Genomic DNA, 21,230 nt, shown 5'->3' on the forward strand with positions numbered 1-21,230 from the left:
AAATAGACCTAGATTGGAACAACACTGTTTTAGAAACAGCATAATTTAGAGCTCACAGGACAAGACCAGTCTTATGATTAAACATTGGAAAGCCCAATGGTTTCATCTTTGGGTTTGTCAGACTCTCCAAAATCATACAAATGATTCAATCACTCTGGACCTTTGTTTGCACACCAGAAAGTCAAAGAACTAAAAGTCCCAAACAAAGTAAACAAAGCTAGTACAGCAACAACTGGGTCTTCTCTACTGAGAAAGATTAATGAATTAATCAATCATTGATCAAATTTCATTCAGCATTTAAAAATACAATATGAGGTTTGAAATCAGTTACTTGTGACCTGACAGGATCAGATCATGATGGCGATGCTTCTTCTGCACAATTCAGTAATGTGAATTTGACCACACAATTGTCATTCCTTGTCATTTAAGGAGTCTCACAGTTAAGAAGCCATAATTGTCCTTTGGGTGTTATCTTAAATACATTAAAAAAGAAATTGAATGCTTCCACCACATTATAGTTGGGACATTTTTTCAGAGCTAATTTCTGTGTCTGTGAATTATTCATAACACACTTCAAACAGGCTCTTCTGGATAAGGTAATTGACCTTGTCTGCATGAAGCACCCACTACCTTGCCTTGGGATAATTAAATCTACGATTTGGTCCATTATTCAAAGGTAATGTCTTTTCATTAGGTTAGGCAATATATTATCACTCAACTAGTCACCTAATTCTGCATTTAGCATATTCAAGTTTTCGCTGTTTTGTCATAGGTTACACTCATCATAGCGATATCTCACATTTAGTAGCAGTGTAACAGTAAGACAGCATTCTCTTGATAAATGGAAGAAGGACTTTGAGGGCTACAATTTCAAGATTTATTTGTGTATTTGCAACCTCAGGTGGCTTTGGTTTTTCTGTGGGTAAAAGCAGTAAAGGATTTTTGTTCAGTAAAAACTAGTCAAAACTCAGGTACAACTATTTTACCAGGTGGCAGTAGTTATGCAAATTCACATATTGTTCAGTGAAAACACTTATTTGCTGTAGAAAGATATGTTAAATTACATGCATTACATATATATGACTTCCACAGAGTTTTATTTTGCTATGTAGAGAAACTCTTGGTTAGCCTGTCATCCAAGGATGCAATTAACAATGCTGCCTGTTGCTTAGGCTAGCTCTGAACCATTTTGACCTTCCTTGGAACAGTCTTTTATTATGGTGCAATTCCCTGCTACATATTCCCTTGAAAAATCTTTCTCAGTGAAGACCAAAGTAACTGATTAATTTTTGCACATGTATGGAGTGAAAACCTCTGAGAGAGAAAGCTAAATAGTTGAGCATCCAACTCTATCCTGTGCTCCAGCTACTTTGAAACACTTCAGCAGAATAAAGCAGCTCTGAATCTATTTTAGTCAGTCACTGTCAAAGTCCTCCTGCATGAGTAAACCCTTGAGTGGCACAGCGATCTGGAGGAGCTCCTGCATCAATCCCTCTCCTGGCTCCAGAAAATGGCCAGAGATAGTATCCTAATTTATATTGCACCACTCCAGTAATCAGGTTGAAAGATGTTCTCTGCCCCTCTCTCCTCAGTAGTGTGGGGGACACTTTTCTATTCTAAGAACAGAGTACTGTCTTTTTCAATATGTCAGTGCTTAAGTGTTTAGATGCTGATTGCAAATGCTGCGTTAACAACTGTGGATGAACTTGTTCACTTCTCTACTTATCTGAATTTTTAAAATGTTCCTCTGTTTTGTAGTTTGTTTTACACTAAAGTGGAATTTAATGAAAGATGTAATAACCAAGGAGTTAATCCAGAATCTTGCTTGCCTAAATCACTATAAATATACTGAATCCAGTGGAACTGATTCTGCATATCTTTAAGCTTTGTAATTTTTTAGTCTAATCATTTGTTACTGTAGCTTCTCTCACCCTTTCCATTAATAGAATGTTAGCTATTCAAAGCTTTTTAATCATGTTATACAAACAAAATTCAGTCTATGAATTGTTTATCTTGATTAGACATTGTTTGAGTGTTCACTTAAAATTACGAAGCATTGTTTTAGAGAAGAAATAAAGACAAGGGCATCAAAAAGACTTTGAGGTGTTACAGTGAACACTTTGAAGGCCTTTGGCTGAATTCCTATTTGCATGAATATTCAGGAACAATCTGTTCATGCTTCAGGAAGAAAGAAAAAAATCTCACTATCATGGTCCAGAGTAATATAAAAAAAAAAAGGATTATGAAAATTAGCAAAGTGAAATTGAAATGAAATTCTAGTAGGACAGGCAGAAAATAGTTGACATTTATCAGCTAAAAGAAAGTAGCCAAGGGAAATATTGTTCTAAGCAAGATTACCTGCAACTGGCCTGGCTGCTAAATCGTATTTCATAATGGTTGACTGCCTTCCATTGTGTAACCACAGTTGTGTACTGCACATTGATGGCTCCTGTCGCTGTAATATGGTTATGTTTACCCATTAGTTTCTACTTTTGTGCCACAACCCAGCAACTATGATATTATAATGGTTCTAATGGTCTGTTTCACTTTGTTCATTTACCTATTAATTTTGGCAATGGCATATTTCACGGAACATAAATTTCATCCTTTGAAAACATGAAAACCTGTAGTACAATATGGTCAGACAGATTCTGGAGCTTTGTACGGAAGTAAAATGAGCTGTCTGGGGTGGCATTTTGCGAAGCACATACCTCCCTCTGGAGGCATAGGTTGTATCTAAGGTGATTACTTCAGCAGTAACAGGATGTAATTATTCACTCAATAAAATTCTGCCTCTATTAAGTAGGTGCTTCTAATGTTCTTCAGATTGACTGGTGGCCCTAGCATGTCTCACAGAGGTAGTAAACAAAATGCAACACAATCTTTTTGTCTGAATCCAGAACACAAGTGTGCAGTGGGAAGAAAGTGACCTAGAAAGTTGTTGCTGCTTTAAAAATGGAGGCTCCGAGAAATAGGACCCCAAAACCTGAAAAATGCTCATCGCAGGATAACCTTTCCTCACTTGGTGACAGATATTACAGTGGCAAAACAAAGGGACCAAACTGACTTTTCACAGACAGAAAAAAAGTCAAAGGGAGATGAAACAGAGCCTACTTCAGAAGAAGACAGCTAGTTCTAGAATCCCGCCCTCTGCTGTTACATTAGCTGTCAGTCATAAAGACTTCTCTCCAAAAACCAGCCCCTAAGCTTCCGCCACACAAAAAAGTAGTTTCATGTGGATAAAAATCTGAGAGTTTGAAATCACAGTGACAATGGGAGGCAAACAAATGCTAATGTTCAGAAAGCCTTTAGCTCAAAGGCGAAAAGAGTAAAACACTACTTGTCTTACACCAAGCCTGACAATGACCTAGCTAGTTCATTCTTCCCTTAGTAGCAGAAGGGCAAGGCACAAGAGGTGCCTCAATAAATCTCACACTTGAAGTGCAAGACTTCAGAAGTGTTCATCTGGGAGGAATCACTCTTTTTAAGGTTATTTATGTGGCTGCATGATCTTGACCAGTGGTTTTAGAGTGGTACATTCAAAGAGGTCTAATGGCCCATACCAGTTTCAGGCCAAATTGGCATCAGTTGCTGCTGAATAAGAAATCTACCTTTAGAGGAGAACTGCATAGATTAATTGGTTAACCTTCCTAAACACTAATTTAAAAAAAAACAAACAAACAAAAAAAAAAAGTTTTCTTCTGGGACTTTTGAATTCTGCTCTTGAGAGCAAAGGAAGAAGGCTCTTGATGTTGCTTTGAATCCTGGACAGCTCAGGTGGGAATATACCCCTTGGCTAAACCAGTCTGAACCTTCCTTCTATCAAAGGGGCTTGGAAAAAAAGCAGGCTCAAAAGCTTTTTCCTTTTTGTTCTCAAACTTTCTGGCCCAGCAGATATCAAAAAAGCTTCTCTAAAGAAGGTTTTTTAAGTGTTATTTTCTTTCAGGTCACCACATCTTTCTAGCTACTTGTCAAGTTTCAGTGAAATCTGGTCCTCAGCAAATCAGCGCAGGTTGGGGGGATGTAAACAATTCTCAAAAAAACCCCATGCTTCTTGGAAGTAGAAGAATTACACAACTTTTTTTCCCCAAGGTCTGGAGACATTTTCTCCAAGCTTTCTTACCCTTAGCAGACACCTAAAAGAACTACTTTTATGCTTCCCTTCAACACCAGGTAGTTCATATAAGAGCAATTTAATGTTTTACTTAAAGAAAGTTTTTATTCCACTGCTGTTTGAATACTAAGTGTAAAGTAATTTCAAAATATAGCCTTCAGCTGATCCTCATTGTTTCTTTTCTCCTGTCTTTGCCTTCACACTTTCAAGCACAGAAAATACATTTTCCATAGGTTATCTTCAAACTGTAATGGGGCTTAAATTCCTGGGCTTCAGATTAACAAGCAATGAATCTGAGCTCTAACCTAATCTATACGGAGTAAAAGTGTGACTCCTTTTTCCACATGCTGCCATTTTCTTTTCTCATACTTACACTATATAAATAAGTTATGCCACTCATCATTCTGTGTGTAGCCTATTAGCACCTCTCTTTTCCTGGATAGGTCAGATCAATTAAAACAAAATCAAAGCATAGTGATTCTATCCCATCTGATTTTCTGCAAGTGCCTTGTTAGGAATGTACTTTAAAACGGGTTAAATGAACCCAAACTCATAAAACTGAGAGTTTACAGCCTCAAATGCTTTTCTATCCTCAAAAAGAATGTAAATAGAAATGTAATTTACTGTTGCTTCATTCATGTGGCACAGTAGTAGAAGAGGTCAAATAAGAACCCTTCCCCCTCTATGACTTACATCTGCTATTCTCCAGAATCAGAAGACATTACTGTATGCACTTGCCCAAACTTGACAGAGAAATTAGTTTAATGTCAGTAAGACAGTCTGAGTCTAATGGAGCCAAAGGTGCTCAAAGTAGGACAGCTCAAGGAAGCAGAAAAATGGAAGTGTGATGAGAACACACTCCCCACTGTGGCTCTAATGAGGGAAAAGGAACACTTTTCTGCTCAGGCAGCAGTCCTGCTTCCTTTCTTGGATGGTGGACAGGTTGCTGTCATAGCTAATGACTCATTAATATAACAAACCACGGATTAACTGTTTGTTTCTAGTCACCATTATTTAATAATTGTAAACAGTATGCTGAGTCCTTCGAACTAAAAAAAAAAACCAAAAAACCCCAAAACATAAAATACCATCACTGCTCACAATTAAATAAAAATGCTGACTGGAATAGCTTGAAATAACTCTGTAATTCTTCTCGTCTTCAAACTGTGTGGATGAATAGTTTACACAACTGGGTTTGTCAAGCTAGGGGTGTAATTAAGACACGTTTGGTTTGGCATACATGTGCATGTCATAAAACTATCCATTTCCAAACTCTCATCTGGACTGCAGAATTTCCTCAAATCAATACTTTGTCATTCCCCAGCTATGAACACCTACACTATCCCATAGGTTTCACAGGCTGAGCAAAAGATATTGTTAACTTTACTCCAAAAGAGAGGTTCTTTGGGATCAAAAGTCCCAAACTAACAGATTACAGAGATTAAGAAAACACCTTGCAGCATCAGTTCACAGCACTGACTTCCTTGCACCACCACCAATAATAGTGCATGCTATGAATTCCAGAATCCAGGCTCAAAATCTGTTGTCCACATTTATATTCCATTTATCTGTCCTATGTGCCTTCATTAATACCCCTAGTCAAACTTCCTTTATACAGGAAAGATCATTTCCATGTCAGTAAAACACAGTATATCTATTCGGTTTGGAGTGACAAATTTCTTTCGTAAATTAACTGCAGAAGGTCTTTTAAAATAAAGTAAAAACTAAAAAAAACCCAGGAAAACAAAACAAAACAAAAAACCAAAACAAACCAAAACAAACAAGTAAACAAAAAAGCTCCAGTTTTCCAAAACTGCTCCTTAGACTTACAAAACAAAAAAATCATTCAAGGGAGACAAAAAACCCCAAATAAACCACTACTAAAAGCAACAGAAATATCCAGTGTCAGCAGAAGAATGAAGGATATGTTCCACAGAAGCAAACAGGAGTTACCCCTACAAGCTCCTTCCTCACTGCTCTATCAGTCCCCACTTTGAGCAGCATTTTTAAATCCATCTGACACATTGTGTCTAAAGAAAACACAGATAATGGTGCTGCAGTGTTCATTGGAGCAGTCCCCGGAGACTTATGGTCTTTTGGTGTCACTCCAGGATTATGTCAGGTACCATTATAAGTCTGGCCTCTCCTGCAAGAAGGGAGCATGCTTTCCTTCCACCAAGTTAGAATCAATCCAGTGTATGACTGAGCAAGGATTTCTTCCCATGTTTTTCCTATCATTTGGCCTCTTGGCTGCATTTCCCTCTCAGAGAAACACAACAGGGCTGCATAAGAAGTAATGCAAATAGCTGCTACTTTTTTCTTGGCAGCTATAGCATACTGTACCTCACTACCAGTCAGGAGAGATTGTATAGGGCAAGGGAAATAAAGGGTGAGAAATGGGAATAATGATATTTCCATTACTCACAGGTGCATGCATGCATACATGCAGGATGCCAAATTACCTCCCCCATGTAGCAGGTTTTTTTATTCTGCTTAGATCACCTGCATTTTAATCAGCTCCACACAAAAAAAAAACACAGCATTTTCAAAAATGACCTCTAGCTCTCTCCCTCCAAATAAGGGAGCATGTGCCATTGCAATGGCCGAACTCTGTTCAAAAAGTCATTAAATATAGCACAAGTTATCTAAAATAGTGCTCATGAGGGAAGCTGTCAGCACTGCCACTTTGGAGGGGACTGACAGGGTATGGTGATGGAAACACAGATGGCAAGTCAGTCATTCTCAAGAAAGGGATCCTACTTAACCAAGAATAATCACTGCATATAATCTACACCTACCAGCTATCCACCACTCCTTTCAACATGAGCCACTTTTTGAGGGCGGACTGCCCTGTTCTGTGTTATTTTGTGCAATGACAAATAGTCTCCTGGTAATGCAATAACAATTTAAAGTTATTTTGTGCAAGAACAAATAGTCCCCTGATATCCCTGGAATGATAAACTGGAAATTATACTTAAAAGGCATAAAATAATAGTGAGCAAAACCCCATTGGTAAATGACTACTTGTGGGTCATTTGAGATCACCTCATGATACATCTGTGTAAAATGCTTCATCAGAACCCAGGTTTCACACTGCTTTCTCCGTAAAGATTTACACTGCTCTAAAAAGTGTTGTCCCCATTATATGAAACCTTGGCAAAAACCACACCTCAAAAACTCTGGGCACTTCAGGTGAAAAAAAATACTAGAGCTACTGAAAGTCCAAGAAGCATAAGAACACTAAAAAAAGCACTGGATGAGCACAAACCTATGTTTCACTGCATCCTGTAATACAAAATCTCACTGAACTGAGCAAAACAGCAGTTAAAAGCACATTAAAAAAACCACACAAATAAAATTCTGTAAAACAGCAAGTGAGGAACTCCTGGAAATTGCTTTCATAGGAGGCTGCAGAGGAAGGCAACATAATAAAGTTCAAAATGTGATTAGATAAGTTTATGAAAAACAGATCCATAGTAGATACTAAAAGGGATTGGCAATAACATAAACTCTATTGCACTTAATTGAGCAATGGTGGGTGATGGGAACATATTGAGGGATGTGCTGAAGACACCAGACTTGTGTACTCACCTTAAGCTGCATCTCACCAGCAGCCTCTATTGGAGGCAGGGCCTTATGCTTTGGCGTCACTGGTCCCACATGGGACTAAGGAGGGAGCGTGCACAGACAAAGCTCTAGTAACATACAGGGCATAGAGAAAAAGACACTGAACTGTCTGAGCAGCAGAACTAAATCTTAAGTCTAAACTCATAAATTAGGGCATGTTCCCTGCTGTGAGGTAGTGCTACATCTTCCCCTCTAATAGGGAGTTACAAAATGCAAATGCAGTGGCTCACCAGTGAGGGATAACAACTGCCTGACATAAGGGATCACAGAGCTGGCACTGAGATGTGGGACTAGCTGGGAGGCAAAGGGGAGGACATAGAAACCTGGGTGGAGGTCATATAATAGTGGGACTTGACAGACCATAATAGGGACAGGTAGGAAGTTCAGAAAGAGGTGGGTAGCTTAGGATAGATGCTTGAAATCTAAGGTTGAGGTGACATGGTGTGGGAATTCTCCTGGAAAGAGAAAAATAAGGAAGAAGGTAGGAAACCCCCACCACCTACAGACATTCCTATTTATTTGATTTTGCTTTAGGACTGATCTTTTCTCAGTCCCTGCCTACAGAAATGTGCTATGAACTTGACAGACTGTCAACCAACTATTGTAAGGCAAACTGTCCTGCCACTGATACAGCCATCACTGTGCTAAGTCCTTGATAAGGTGGATGTGAGGCAGATTCCCAAATGCTAAGCATTTCAGTATATCCACTGCTTCTAGGAAAATGAGCAAATTCAGCCAGATCCAAGGGTTTGCTCAGTTAGTAAAGTGTTTTCATACCTACAAACATCTTGTATGTTAACAGTTAATTAAACATGCATCTTCACACATGCATGTACACATGTACACATACTCTTTTCCTAAGTGTTGGTGAAATAAAGAAAGGAAATCAAAGACCCAGGGGGCTGCATTTCTTTTCATAGTCTCAGAACATAGACAGCACATTTAGAGGTAGCCCAAGCTTCCTGCTTACCCCCCTCCTCTCCTGCTAGGTTGACTTGGTCTCAGCTTCTAAAGATAAGGTGGTGGTAAAGTCTGCAATCTTTTTCTAAGAGTGTGGATGACTTTCCTAACTAATGTCAACTGTCAGATTTGCTCTGGTTATGTGTCTCTCTAACAGGCATGGAAAAGTCATGAGAAAGTTGCAATTACCGGTCATATAAGTTTCATTTGCCAGCACCATAAGAAAGCCAGCTATTTCTTTGACAAAAAGACATCTACCCTGATGTTCACAAACCTCCTGAAAATCTGTCTGATGGCAGAGATGTACAAAACATGTAGTTCAGGGCAATTTAATTTTTGCTTTCAAAGACATGCTTGCAGCTAAGCCGTACTATGACAGTGAGAACCGATAAGGCTGTTCCAGACAGCAGGAGGTGGAGATGAGTAAACTCCTTTGCCAACTGCCAGATTGCATGTCTGACACGTTGCAGATGTAAATCCAAGTAACTCAATGGGGATACTACGCTCAATCACACCCGCTGGGGATGTGCCTGTGTTTTCAGGGCAAGAGAGAGTAAAAAGAGAAGAAAGACAAATTCCTTGATATAAACTGGAACAACTTTATGCAAGCCAGGACCCTCCCTGGGTTTCTCTCTGAGGAAGCCCTGAGTGCCTTGCTTGTCCCTTTCCCCCATGTCAAAGCTGTGAGAGCCAAAATTACCATGTAACAACATGCAGCTTTGCTGGAGAGTAACACTATGAATGCAAGAGGAAAGAGAATTTTTGTTATTGCTTCTCTGTGAAACATAATAGTGTTTAGATCCTGAAGGCAAAGATTTGGTGTGTTGGTGCTATCAGCTGAAATATCCTAATCAAGTGTTCTGTCTCCTTGGGAAAAAAAAAAAGATGAACAAAGCCCAAAATGAGAGGAAGCTTAGAAGTGGATTAAATTTCTTGAAGGAAGGGGAAATTTTATAGCTTTTTGTCAAGATCAGATGTACCTCTGGAATATGCCCTTCCATCAAGCATTCACCACTGGGTTCAGTCCAGAGGTATTAGTGAGTGATGATATTGAGCAAACTGGACTAGGTCAGGTAACATTTCTTTCTGGCCCAAGAAAGCAGTATCGTCATCAATATACATACATAGTATACCAGCTTCTGAACGAAGATCTGAAGTGTGGTTTATTACCTGCAATTACACATTATGCTACCCTGGCAACACATAGAGAATGTAGTGCTTCAGGCATCCAAAAGCCTTGGCCAAATCAAGAAACAAAACCCAAGAGTTTTGATCTTTATTCTGTTGCTCTGGCCCCAGATCAAAGTCCCTCCAGTCATTTCTGGGCATAAACAACATAAGTGAGAACATTCTGCTGCGAGTCCAGCAAAATACCTTATTCACACTTGTAGTTCATATTCAGCTTTAGGAGTGGGAATTTTTTAAGTCTTAGAGCTCTTCAAGACGCCTGTGTCTCTAGGTTTTTCTATAATATACTAGCAGTTCACCTCAAAATTAACATGAATTAATAGAGCTTTTAAGACTTTGAGGAAAATAATGCCTTTCTAACATTTAAAAATACTTAATACTCAGCTAAGAACAAATTACCCTTATTTTATCATTTCAAGGACTGGAACATTTTGTTTTTGAGTAAGTTCCACAACTTGCCAAACTTAAAAGCGTTAGACTACTGAGAAAGTTCAGGATGAAAAGCTCAATAATTTTAAGTTTAATTAAAATGCATACAAAAGGAAGAAAAAAAGAGGAAAAAAATAACAGTGTCTGCCACATACCACAGCACTGGACTGTAATTTTTTATTATTATTATTATCTCTCAGATAAAGTTGTTGTAAAGAGTAATGAATTGTGCAATTCTTACGTGGCCAACTGTCAGGACCACAGTGGTACTGCACCAACTGCAAAGATTCAAGCCAGACTCCTGGACACCCTCTCCCTGTCCTCTCCTTTGAAGGATCCGAGTCAAAACTTTGGTCCTCAACAGGTGGAGAACAAGCTGCCTGTCAGGAACCATCTTAGCCAGTCTGCCTGTTATTTGATAATTTTAGCCCTGAAAATGGACAGTTTACATACTTTCAATTTACACAAGATTATTAACATTTCAGAAATAATTCCTGTGGAATGTCATCTTTATAATATGTCAGTTGTGGATACAGAAGCCAGCACCACTGAAAATATTTGTAAGACATCAATTTCCCCTCTTTAGGAGTAGGTATGCCTGTATTTTGTTTTTCCTTTGTGCTCTACCCTGGATGTTGATATTAACATTTCATTCTTTAGAATAAGATTAGCAATACAAGCAGTTCTTGGCTGATAAAACTGATAACAATAAAAGATATAACTCATAGCTTTTAAAAATAAACTGACTGAAAGGCATCTGATTACTGGATCCATAAATATTCAGTGATATAGTAACTTTTTTGAAACCAGGAGGGGTTTTGATACATCTCATTAGGCAATGTGTTTTTAACACAATAGGAAATCCCATTGCAAGCTCCCCTTCAGGCTTTCCGTGGGATGTCTTCTACACGACTAACAAATATAAGAGCTGATAATAATCAAAAAATCACCAGGACCACACAGACATTACAAGTAACCAGAGGAGACTTTGAAGACATCCAGAAACCTTCCCTTACTGTCATTCATCTCTCTGGATAAGCAAACAAAATCCTGACATCAAGACAGAGTTGAGTGGAAGGCAGACATCCTGAGTAGCCACTGGAAATTTGGTACTGCAGAGAAACACAAACTAATCAGACCCTCTGCTTCCTTTTTTTCTGCTGTATTAAGTCAGGGAAAGGGTAAAGCTAGCTTCAGCCCAGAAACTGTACTACCAAGCACCTTAAACATCATATTCAGTGCTGTGGTACTCAGAAGAGGGTACTACCCTCCTCTTCATAACATTAATAGTGTGGAGGCATTTGGGTGCTCTTTATATTTAATATACAGATAGAAACACTAAATTAATAAGCACATCTATGTGCCAACAGCTAAATACAGTTTTTATGGTTTCTAGGAAGCACTTTCCATTGTAGAAGTTTTCAGAGTCTGTGGACACAGGAATTTAGAGACTGAAGCCTCCTCTTCAGAGCCCGTACCCTCTTGCACCAGAGGACAAGCACTGCCCAGAAGTATTAAAGAAATTAAAAGGTTTTTAGCTCCATTCTATACTGCTACTGGTAATTTTGTGTTTGTTTGGGGGTTTTTTTTGGTTTTTTTTTTCCTCCTCATTTGCAGTGTGGCCTGTACCTGCTGTATGATCAATAAGAGTTAAGAAGGAAAGATCAGGGACCATGGCACTTACTCGGGGTGTTCAGGAGACGTGACTTTTTGCAGTGGTAGGTTGCCTCCTGCTCACAGTACTCTGCACTGCTTATCACGGCTTCCAGCTGCTCCGCGCTGCTGTTGTAGTTGAAGGACATGGTGTACGGCTTCTCCCGGTCAGCTCCTTGGACTCTGGTTAGCCCTGTGCTGTTGTGCTGCACTGCAGTCCAGATCTTATCTTCTGTTAAATGAAAAATGATTGAATGGGAAGTTAAAAGCAAAACCCTTTCAACAAGCCGGGAACAAAAACCCGATTGAAATCTAATGCTTTATTGCATTGGAGAGAGCATCAGCAAGACCCTGGGCTCCAAAATGGTTACTTTGTGATGAGGACCAATAGGTCTTCATTAAAGGTCAATGTGACTCACAGAGATGTTTCTCCCTGAACCAGCTCAAACAAACACTACAGTGCCTGCTGAGCAAGAGAGAAACTACAAGTTTCCCAGGAACCACGGGAGATCTTCAGCATCTTCTATTGCAAGGTATCTAAATAAAATTAGATACTTTTCAGCTGACTTTATCCCTGAGAGATAAGACATAATAATATGGCTCCCGGGGGTAACAGTCATCTTGTGCAACCATATCTGTACCTGAGAGAACAGCCTACGCTGTTGTAACAACAAATGGAAGCAGAGAACTGCAGCTGATGATCTTGCACAAACTCACCACAAACCGAAAGCAGTTTCTTGCCAGAAAGCTAAAACTGTTCTTACCACCCAGTTGGAAGTCAGATCACTCATTTTACTCAGTTCTGATTTTTCTACATATAAGTCGAGTGATGTCCTACTTGGATGGTGATACAGAACACCATATGACTTGGCATCTGTAGTTAACTGTAAATATTGATGCTTTTTCATGCTAGTGAGCCCATTTTCATTTCCTTCATTGCATTTACTGGCAGAGCAAGGGATTTTGTAAGTGACAGAAAGTAGAATGTAGGCTTAAGCACAACCTGCACCTTTACAACCTACCCCATGACAAGCATTGGGGTTGGCATGATAATGAGAACATCACACTTGGGAGCAATCAGCTTAGCAGGTAGGCTTTTTGCCAGCTGGTTCTGGGATAACAATGGGCAAGGTAGCACGGACAACCTGAATGTCTAATTTTTGAGCTGATGCGGAGTTAAAGGCAAACTCTTCGATGAGGATTAACTGGATAGAGCCCTGCACGTGCCCTACACTATCACTAATAGTCACATCCAGTAAACTCCCTCTTTATCAAAGATCCTGCATGCCTAAGGAGGACAGAAGATATTGAGAAGGCAAAAATTTAAGGCAGTAATTTTTAATCACCTGATGAGAGCGAGATTTCAATCTCACTTGTAAAATCATACAGACGTTTACAGAGGAAGAGGGGAGATCGAGGCAATAGATTTCTATTTTGTTATTTAAGCTTCATCATTGAAACCCTAGATAACACTGAATTGGATCTTTTCTAAGATGATCTTAAAAACTGTGCATTTAAAAATTCAGATGGTTTTATCAGATTAACTGCCCTGAGTTCTTGCAGAGCATGAGCTTTCCAGTTACTCCCCAATACACTGGCATGATGAGCCCAGTAGCTCCGTGGCCACTGCAAGGCATTGCAGTCAAAGTATTTTTCATTGAGCTACAAATATCCCATAGATTACCTCAACAGAATGTTAATAGGTGTATAAAAATCCTAAATGGACTATCTGTGCAAAGACACTGAGATGGCTTAATGAATTGTTATTATGGTGGCATTCAGATGACAGGCAAGTAACAACAACCATCTGGAGACTATTTAAAGAGGTTTGTTCCAAGACCTGGCTGTAAGTTATAGAGAAATTAACTGGCATTAACTGTAAGAACAGTTTACACTGAGCAAACCACATATTCACTCACAACCTTCTCATAATTTCTGTGATGGTAGACAGTTTGCTCATAGATCTGCAGTTCTGTGGTTCTTATTGACTTCAAAATGCTGCTTGTGAATCCTTTGAGTTTGAGCTCAAAGAAACGTTGCTGCAATGTGTGATACACAAAAGTTAGATTAAAGTCATAAGAAATATTACAAACTTATTGCTTGTAATACCTGTCCTAGTTGTAATCATAGTCAACACTGTCACACTTTACCCTCTACAATCCTGCACATATATTGCTTCCAACACAATATAATTCAATGACTTTGTAACAGACATCTTGTACATCTTAAAGTAGTGATTCTTATCAGTCTCTCTGTGTTCTCTTTTGCTCTCTCAAGGCAATATTGACAAGAACTTAGTAGATTTTTTGGAAGCAGTGGAGGATGAGTTAACTTTCCTGTCACTGAAGCTGGTAGAAGTTTAACCTTTGCCTTAACTGAAATATCTACTAAAAAGACAAACACCAAGTTGTTGATAATGATAATTTGAGGTGAAAAACCAGGAGATAATGGAATAAACTGGTTGTTGAAATTCCAGGTGGGCAGTCAAAAGTATTTCCCTTGCTTAGAGTTCTTAACATAATTTTAAGAAAATGTGATAAAAATCAATGCTCACAATAGTGGCTACAGTGCTGCTCAGGAAGAACAGCAGCTTAAGGCTAGAGTTTCAGTGGTTAACACTACTGTACTTCCCAGGCTGGGCACTGAGAAAGGTGCTGTGTGGGTATGTCAAAAGTCAAAAGCATCAACATCTAGTAATTTAGAAATAAAAAAGGGTTACTAGGAAAAACTTACTAAAAATAGCCTAGCATAAAACTGTCTTCCCAAAAAGTGTTGGAAATTTAATTGACATGTTTGAAATGAGGTTGGACAAGACATCAGCAAACATATTGTTAGGAGCAAGCACTCATTAATAAGTGTGTTGAACAGGCAATGTGACAGGTCTCTCTCTTACTTTCCTCTATGATTTTTCATTAATTTTCAACAGTCTTGTTATCATTACAGCTGCACTCAGATGTTCCTCTGTGATCTGAACTTTGACACTCAAGAACTGCTTTTAGATCTTTTAGAAATAGCCTAACCTATTTTCCATCTTCTAGTTTATGAAGGGAAAGGAAAAAATAAATTAAGTTTCTTTCTGTGCTCAAAGTAATTGTGATTTAGGAAATACCTCAGAATGGAATTAAAAAAAAAGTTATATCACATGAAAAGAATCCTGGAGTTACATTTCAGAGGTTTCCTAATCTACACATGCCTGATCAGTTATGCTTAATACTTTCACATATTAGATCTGTGCTTTGCTGGTCACTTCAAAGTTTCCCTCTATGCTTCATCTTTGAAGTAAAGGTAACCATCAGTTCAGCTTCTCAAAAAAGATATGTGTTTGTCTCACTGATCTAGTGAAAGAAAGTAACAGCCACCAGCAAGCAAACCTCAGACCAAAGGGGTTGCTCACAAAGCACACAAAGCCACACACAACCTGCTGGAAGAAGAAATGATTACACTCACAACACAATTAAAAAATAAGAGAAAGTTCCTCCTTTCTAAAGGACACCCTTCTGTTTACATGTAGCAAATGAGCCTGAAAATGACTTAAATTTTAGTTTGCTTTGGACAGAGTGGGAGAGCCAACACTGCTCCCTCCTGCTCCCTCCACTGACTGAGAGAGAAGTAACTAAGAGCTGGAGGGCAGGAGACCCTTGAACCATTCCAAAACAACAGCAAGAGCATCGTACCTGCTTCCATAAACCAGGAACCCACTCAAAAATAATCCCAGATTTTCTTCTGAAGACCATTACATTTCAGGTCAAATCTTAGGGTTTATTCAAATACCATTTTCTCCACCTCAAACCTGGCATCATTTAGAAAAAAAAAATCATTCTGTTTTCTCAAATTCACTTACACAAGTTCTGCTAAGGTTGCTCTCAGAATACAACTGTCTGCCTCAGAATTAATTCAAGGAATTACACCCTTACTGCTCAATCCACGTATACTCTGAAGCCCACTGAGAACAATCCGTGAGCTTGCACTTCAGGCATGGTTCAGGACCTATGGAGGACACGGAGCTGCAATCTGGATGTGCACACAGATGACAATAACTAGAAGGCAGTGCAACAGCTGTCTGCAACTTCTCTTCATGTTTTGCGTATGTCTTTACAGAGGCACACCTCTGCATCAATAACACTTACAGATTTTGAAAGTGGGGCTTCAAATACTGTTCCTATTTCATAATGCGAGGATTTTTTGGTTTGTTTTGTTTTTAATCTCTGCTCTGTTTTGTTGACATTGTATTTTAGGCAGTGACACTGTAATCACAGATTCAAACCAAGCTGAAAACTGTTAAACTAAACAGATAAAGCTCTCATTTCGTTTATTTCAGTGAAGAAGTTATCATTGTATTTTTACATCTGTCCATACTACATGTTTTTTTCCTGTTTACTCAACTTAACAAGCTATTCTTGCACTTTTGAATCTGCATTGAGAATTAAAAAGCTGCTCTCCAGGCATAGATTACTGTTTATTTTTATCTTCCATTATTCCACTTTATTATTTTATTACTTTCTCAGCTTGGTAAAATTTCAAACTACACACAAGCTGAAAGTCATTCAAAACCAAGTGGGAGAGTGCAGTCACATCCTCTACTGCATAACCTGGAAGAGTTTATTGCAGCCTTAAAAAGCAGATTTCCTAAATGCTTGTTAAATTGTTTCCATAATTCAAAGGTGACAATGCTTTAATTTCAGGGTAATGCTACAGCTTTGCACCTTCACAGTTTTATTTAATGGTCCAATTCACTAGGACATTGTGCTGTCTGTATTTGGCCCTAGGAGATGCTTTTACAGCATGGGACTGCAATGCATTAAACACATTTTAGACTCTCTGTCTAGCCTCGCCCATAGTTTTATCATCTTGCTGGAAAACTTCAAGTTGCTTTTGACTGCACACAAATTAAATTGTGGGAAATTAGAGCAGCTGGAAAACTGGCTTTCAATGAATTCTGTATTGCCTAATTCTCATTTTTATTCTTCAACTTGGAATATCCCTGTGAGCACATTCCACCCATACAAACTGCATCATTCCTTTGTGATTTAGGAGGTTTGTCACAAAACAAGATTATTCAGACTGATTAAATTGCCAACAAGCCAAACATAAGGTAAATGCTACATGAGAGAGAGAAAAATAACTCTCAGAGCTCATACAATGCATTTGTGTCATGGTGCTCTACATTGAATGCCAAATTTTATCCTGAACGCTGTACCTATAACTACAAGAATAACCACAAAAAAGGTAGACGCTCCTCCTTAAACACTGTACTGTTCTAAGCTGCAGTAGCAGTTTAACCCAGCTGCTGTAACACAGTCCCCCCTCAAAGAATACAAAAAGACCCATTTCTTGTCACAAACAGCTTTAATTCACTGATTCCAAGGAAGCGTTTTCCGTCTTCTATGAAAGCCATCCATTACTATTTTTTTACTTATTATTTTTTTCCTGCTGGTTGACCCAGCAATACATGATTCTGTTGCTTGTTTTGTGCCCATCAGCCTCCTCCTAAATTCTAATTCAGCCACTTCCACCCAGTGCAGAAGCACCGCAATGCATTTACACCAAAACAATTCAAGACAGGGGGTGTGCAGAGGTGGTTCCATTCACTCCGGTCTTTCATGAAGGACACTCTCTGATGGTACTTGGCACCTGCCATGGTGCTCTCCTCAGGGTTGCCTACGCCTGGAATACTTCACTAACTGTAAATCCTTTGTGGCAGCCAGTAACCACCTGCAGGAAGGCACCAAACTCTCAGCTCCACAAACCTGCTGTCCCAGCCTTGGGTTCTCAACACTCCTACACCCCAGACATGAAGTTTTCTCAATATGAGCCCAGATTCAAGCCAACTTTGTCAGCAGAATGGCCATGCCAGGCAGCTCTGATGGATGAGAATGAGACATCTCTTCCACAGCACTTGCACCATGTTGTGCTGAAGCCCAGAGACAGCAAACTGTTATCCTGAGAGCCTACTTCTTCCATATTTCCTCTAATACAGGATATCTACAACAAGCAGTGAGAAATATTCCTCTCCAAAAACTGAAGAAGCAGCCACTGATCTACTTCCTAGCACGAAATGGACACTTCTCCACTCACTGCACTTCTGACAAGAGTGCAGTCTTCTCTGCCTGTCTCCTTCATCTGAGTGCTGAGAAACTCAAATCACTCTTCTGCTGTTTCATGTGCCTTGTGATGGCTCAGACATCTGCATGAGCCTGGCAGACAAGCAGCAGAGCCCATAGGAAACCTGCTGTTCTTCAGATGCCATACCAGGAGGTATGCATGATATCTGCAGATGTCCAACATGGCATGAGACACCCGTGTTTGAGGCAAATGGATTCACCCCTTGCAACTGAGACGACCAGAGTGACTTTGAAAGAGCCACAGGTTGCTTCAAACTTTTGAGCACTGCAAACGTGGCAGGAGACTGATTAAACTGCAGTGACCTTTTGTTAAAAGGTAGAGGCTAGAGGAAAATATGTACTGTTACATTTTTCAGTACTAAAACTTCCTTGGGGGCCTCCTGCAAATGCAACAGTGAAGGCGGCCTTCAGGATTTCTGCTGTGATGCTCATCAGAAATACTATTTCACTGAAAACAGCAAGGCAGCTGTTGACAGCACAATGCCTTTGACATAACATGCCCACTAAAGATTTTTCATTTTGTAAAGTTGTGGAATATTTAATGAAAATTCAAAGCAGAAGCATATCAATTGTCAAAACTGCAGTGTGCCAGAAGACCCGTAGTGTTGAGGGGGTAAACTGTAAATCTTTAAGGGCTGCCTTTAATCTAAAGAGTAGTAAATAATTTGTAAGGAATTTCCATTTGTTATTTTCTCTAGTGATGAAGTCAATCACAATTATAGACAGTAAGCTGCAAGGTAGAGTCCTTAAAAAAAAAAAAAAAAAGACAAAAAAAGACAAACAGCAAACAGTCAATCTAAATATTTCCTTAAGAAGTTCAAAGCTATAAATCTTATCTAATTTATTCTGAGAATCTCAGGGAGTTTTACCATTTAAGTTCTTTTCCCAAAATTGTGTAGCTACAGGTATTAAAACCAGAATTAAGGGTATGACCAACTCCTCCTCTCTGTTCTTACCTCAGCCTGACTGACAGCCCTCCTTTCCACATCAGTCTGCCAAGTCCATGGGAGACATAAAAAGGGGGGAGTCACACAGTGTAATCACAATATAAAGTAAAAGGATATGATTTCTTATGGAAAATAGATTAAGAAATTACATAAGCACATGAAGTGAGATTCTTGTATGGAAACAAAGGGAAAGATGGATGACATGGACAGTAATACCACTAATGCCATTATTGTTTTGAGAACATCAGTGGGGATTTCTACTAAAAGGACTGAGGTCCAGTTAGCTCTGCTTTGTAATAACCTATCTCTGTTACTCCAGTCTGCTCCTTTTTCACAGTGAACTGCTACAGAAATTTCCTCAAATAGTTGACCAAATATCACACTCTAAGTGGGACTATTCAGACATTTAAAATATTTAGGCATTGCAACTACAACACAACTTGCATTCCCCTAAATTCAGCCCTTTTTGCATGCCATAGAATACATACGGAAGAACAAAAGTAATAAACGTTGTTAGCTGAATGAGAAAAAAAAAAAAACCCAGGAGGCAATTTATAAAAAATTGCAAGTATAACACTGGTCATCTCTTTCACATTGTCTTAGAATCCCTTACTTTGAGATTTAAACACAGTTTCTCTACAGTTTTTTGAGATAAAGAAAATAAAATTTTATTTTTCCTGCATCAGAAAAATAGGCAATATCTGCATTTTGAGAGGAGACTGCAAAACAGAGGTGATCTGCCACAAGAAGAGATATATTTCTGTTAATAAATGATTCTTTCATTACAGCAGTTTCAAAAACAGGTCTTGGAATAGCAGCAAGACCTGGGATAAGGTTTCATCTTTTCCTAAACTGCAGCCCTGGAGTGAAAAAAGGGAAGAAAGAAAATGCAAACTATTTGAAGACTGGAACAATATCTGGCTAAGATAAAATTAACCATTGATTTAGTCATGGCAATTTCTAAGTGTTATTGATTTGATAGCCCAGGGTCTGCAAACAGCAAAACAGCATCAGTAGAGAAGTACGGTGAGGGGGTGACTCAAGTGTACTTTTCTTTCAGATATCAAGGGTAAAATTTACTCTGGAGGAAATGAGAAAAGGTCATTACAAACACTTTTCACACAGTACAGCAAAACAAGTACATGGATGTAGATTGCATGTATGTAGGCTTAGTACTGGAGAGTATGGTTGTTAACAGATAAGTAGTACTCCAGACAGATCAATACATTTCTAAGCAACAAGAGGAAAAGAAGAAGCCTCACAATGATATAAAGACTGTCAGATCAGAGGTTCATAGGGTCTGCTAGTCATCTTCTCTATTGATTGTTATCAATCTTCAATTATGTGAAGATTAATTCAACTGGGCTAATTCAACCAGCCTACAGGGAAAATTTCTTTCTCAGCTTTGGTGGCTGTTCATTATCTCAAAGCATGACATGATGCATTTTCTCTGTACTTAATGCCGAAACAGTGTGGGCATAGAACACCATGGATGATGGGAGAATCCAGGTTAAACAAACACGGCTAGTTTATATTCCCATGCAGATGGCCTGGAAACATTAGATATGTTCCCAGAACACTCAGCACAATCATCCCAAATTAACAATCCCTGCACGAACCTGTTCACATCCTCATGGTGTCTCTCATAGCATCCAACTACAGACAATCATGATTCAGGCACGTGTGTTTAGTTTGCTTCCTGCACGCACCTACATTTGGTGTGGATTCCTCAGTGTTTCTTACAATTGATGAATTTCACTGTGAAAATGACTTTGCCTTGTGTTCAATGGGCATATAAGGTGAAGAAAACATTGTGTTAATAAGGTGCTGTCTTTTTTTTTTTCATTTAGATCTAGTTTTGAGTTTGTTGTCTTTCACTGTCATTGAACTGTCTCTTTACTCCTATTATAAGAAAATGCAAATGAGCACAGCTTCTGTCAATGAGGCCCATTCACTTTGAGTCTTCCCAATCTAAATAGCCTTGGATTATTTACTTTTAAGCTCTCTTTTTACAGATATCTTTCCATGCCTTTAATTAGGCACTTTGCTGTTGCTGACAAGCTCCTATTTCAACAACATATTTTACTTTTATTAGAAATAAACAGCCTTCAAAATAAGATCCTTTTAAAGTGCTTCATGTACTCTTTCCTCTTCTTGACCAACTTAAATAATAGCATGTCATCTACAATT

General features: G+C 38.9%; 1 protein-coding gene across 1 annotated transcript in view; it reads right to left on the reverse strand.

The window, feature by feature from the left end:
* Window positions 1–11,982: 11,982 nt before the first annotated feature.
* LOC114055526 (contactin-associated protein-like 5) overlaps window positions 11,983–21,230 on the reverse strand; it is a 200,759-nt gene continuing 191,511 nt past the window's right edge. Inside the window, exon 13 of the mRNA XM_027879776.1 lies at window positions 11,983–12,203. Coding sequence (XP_027735577.1) covers window positions 11,983–12,203 — 221 coding nt within the window. The remainder of the gene's footprint in view (window positions 12,204–21,230) is intronic.

This window comes from Empidonax traillii, unplaced genomic scaffold (assembly GCF_003031625.1).
Source record: "Empidonax traillii isolate 1590-97213 ecotype Southwest subspecies unplaced genomic scaffold, ASM303162v1 scaffold57:size2250009, whole genome shotgun sequence".
In the NCBI taxonomy this organism is placed as follows: domain Eukaryota; kingdom Metazoa; phylum Chordata; class Aves; order Passeriformes; family Tyrannidae; genus Empidonax; species Empidonax traillii.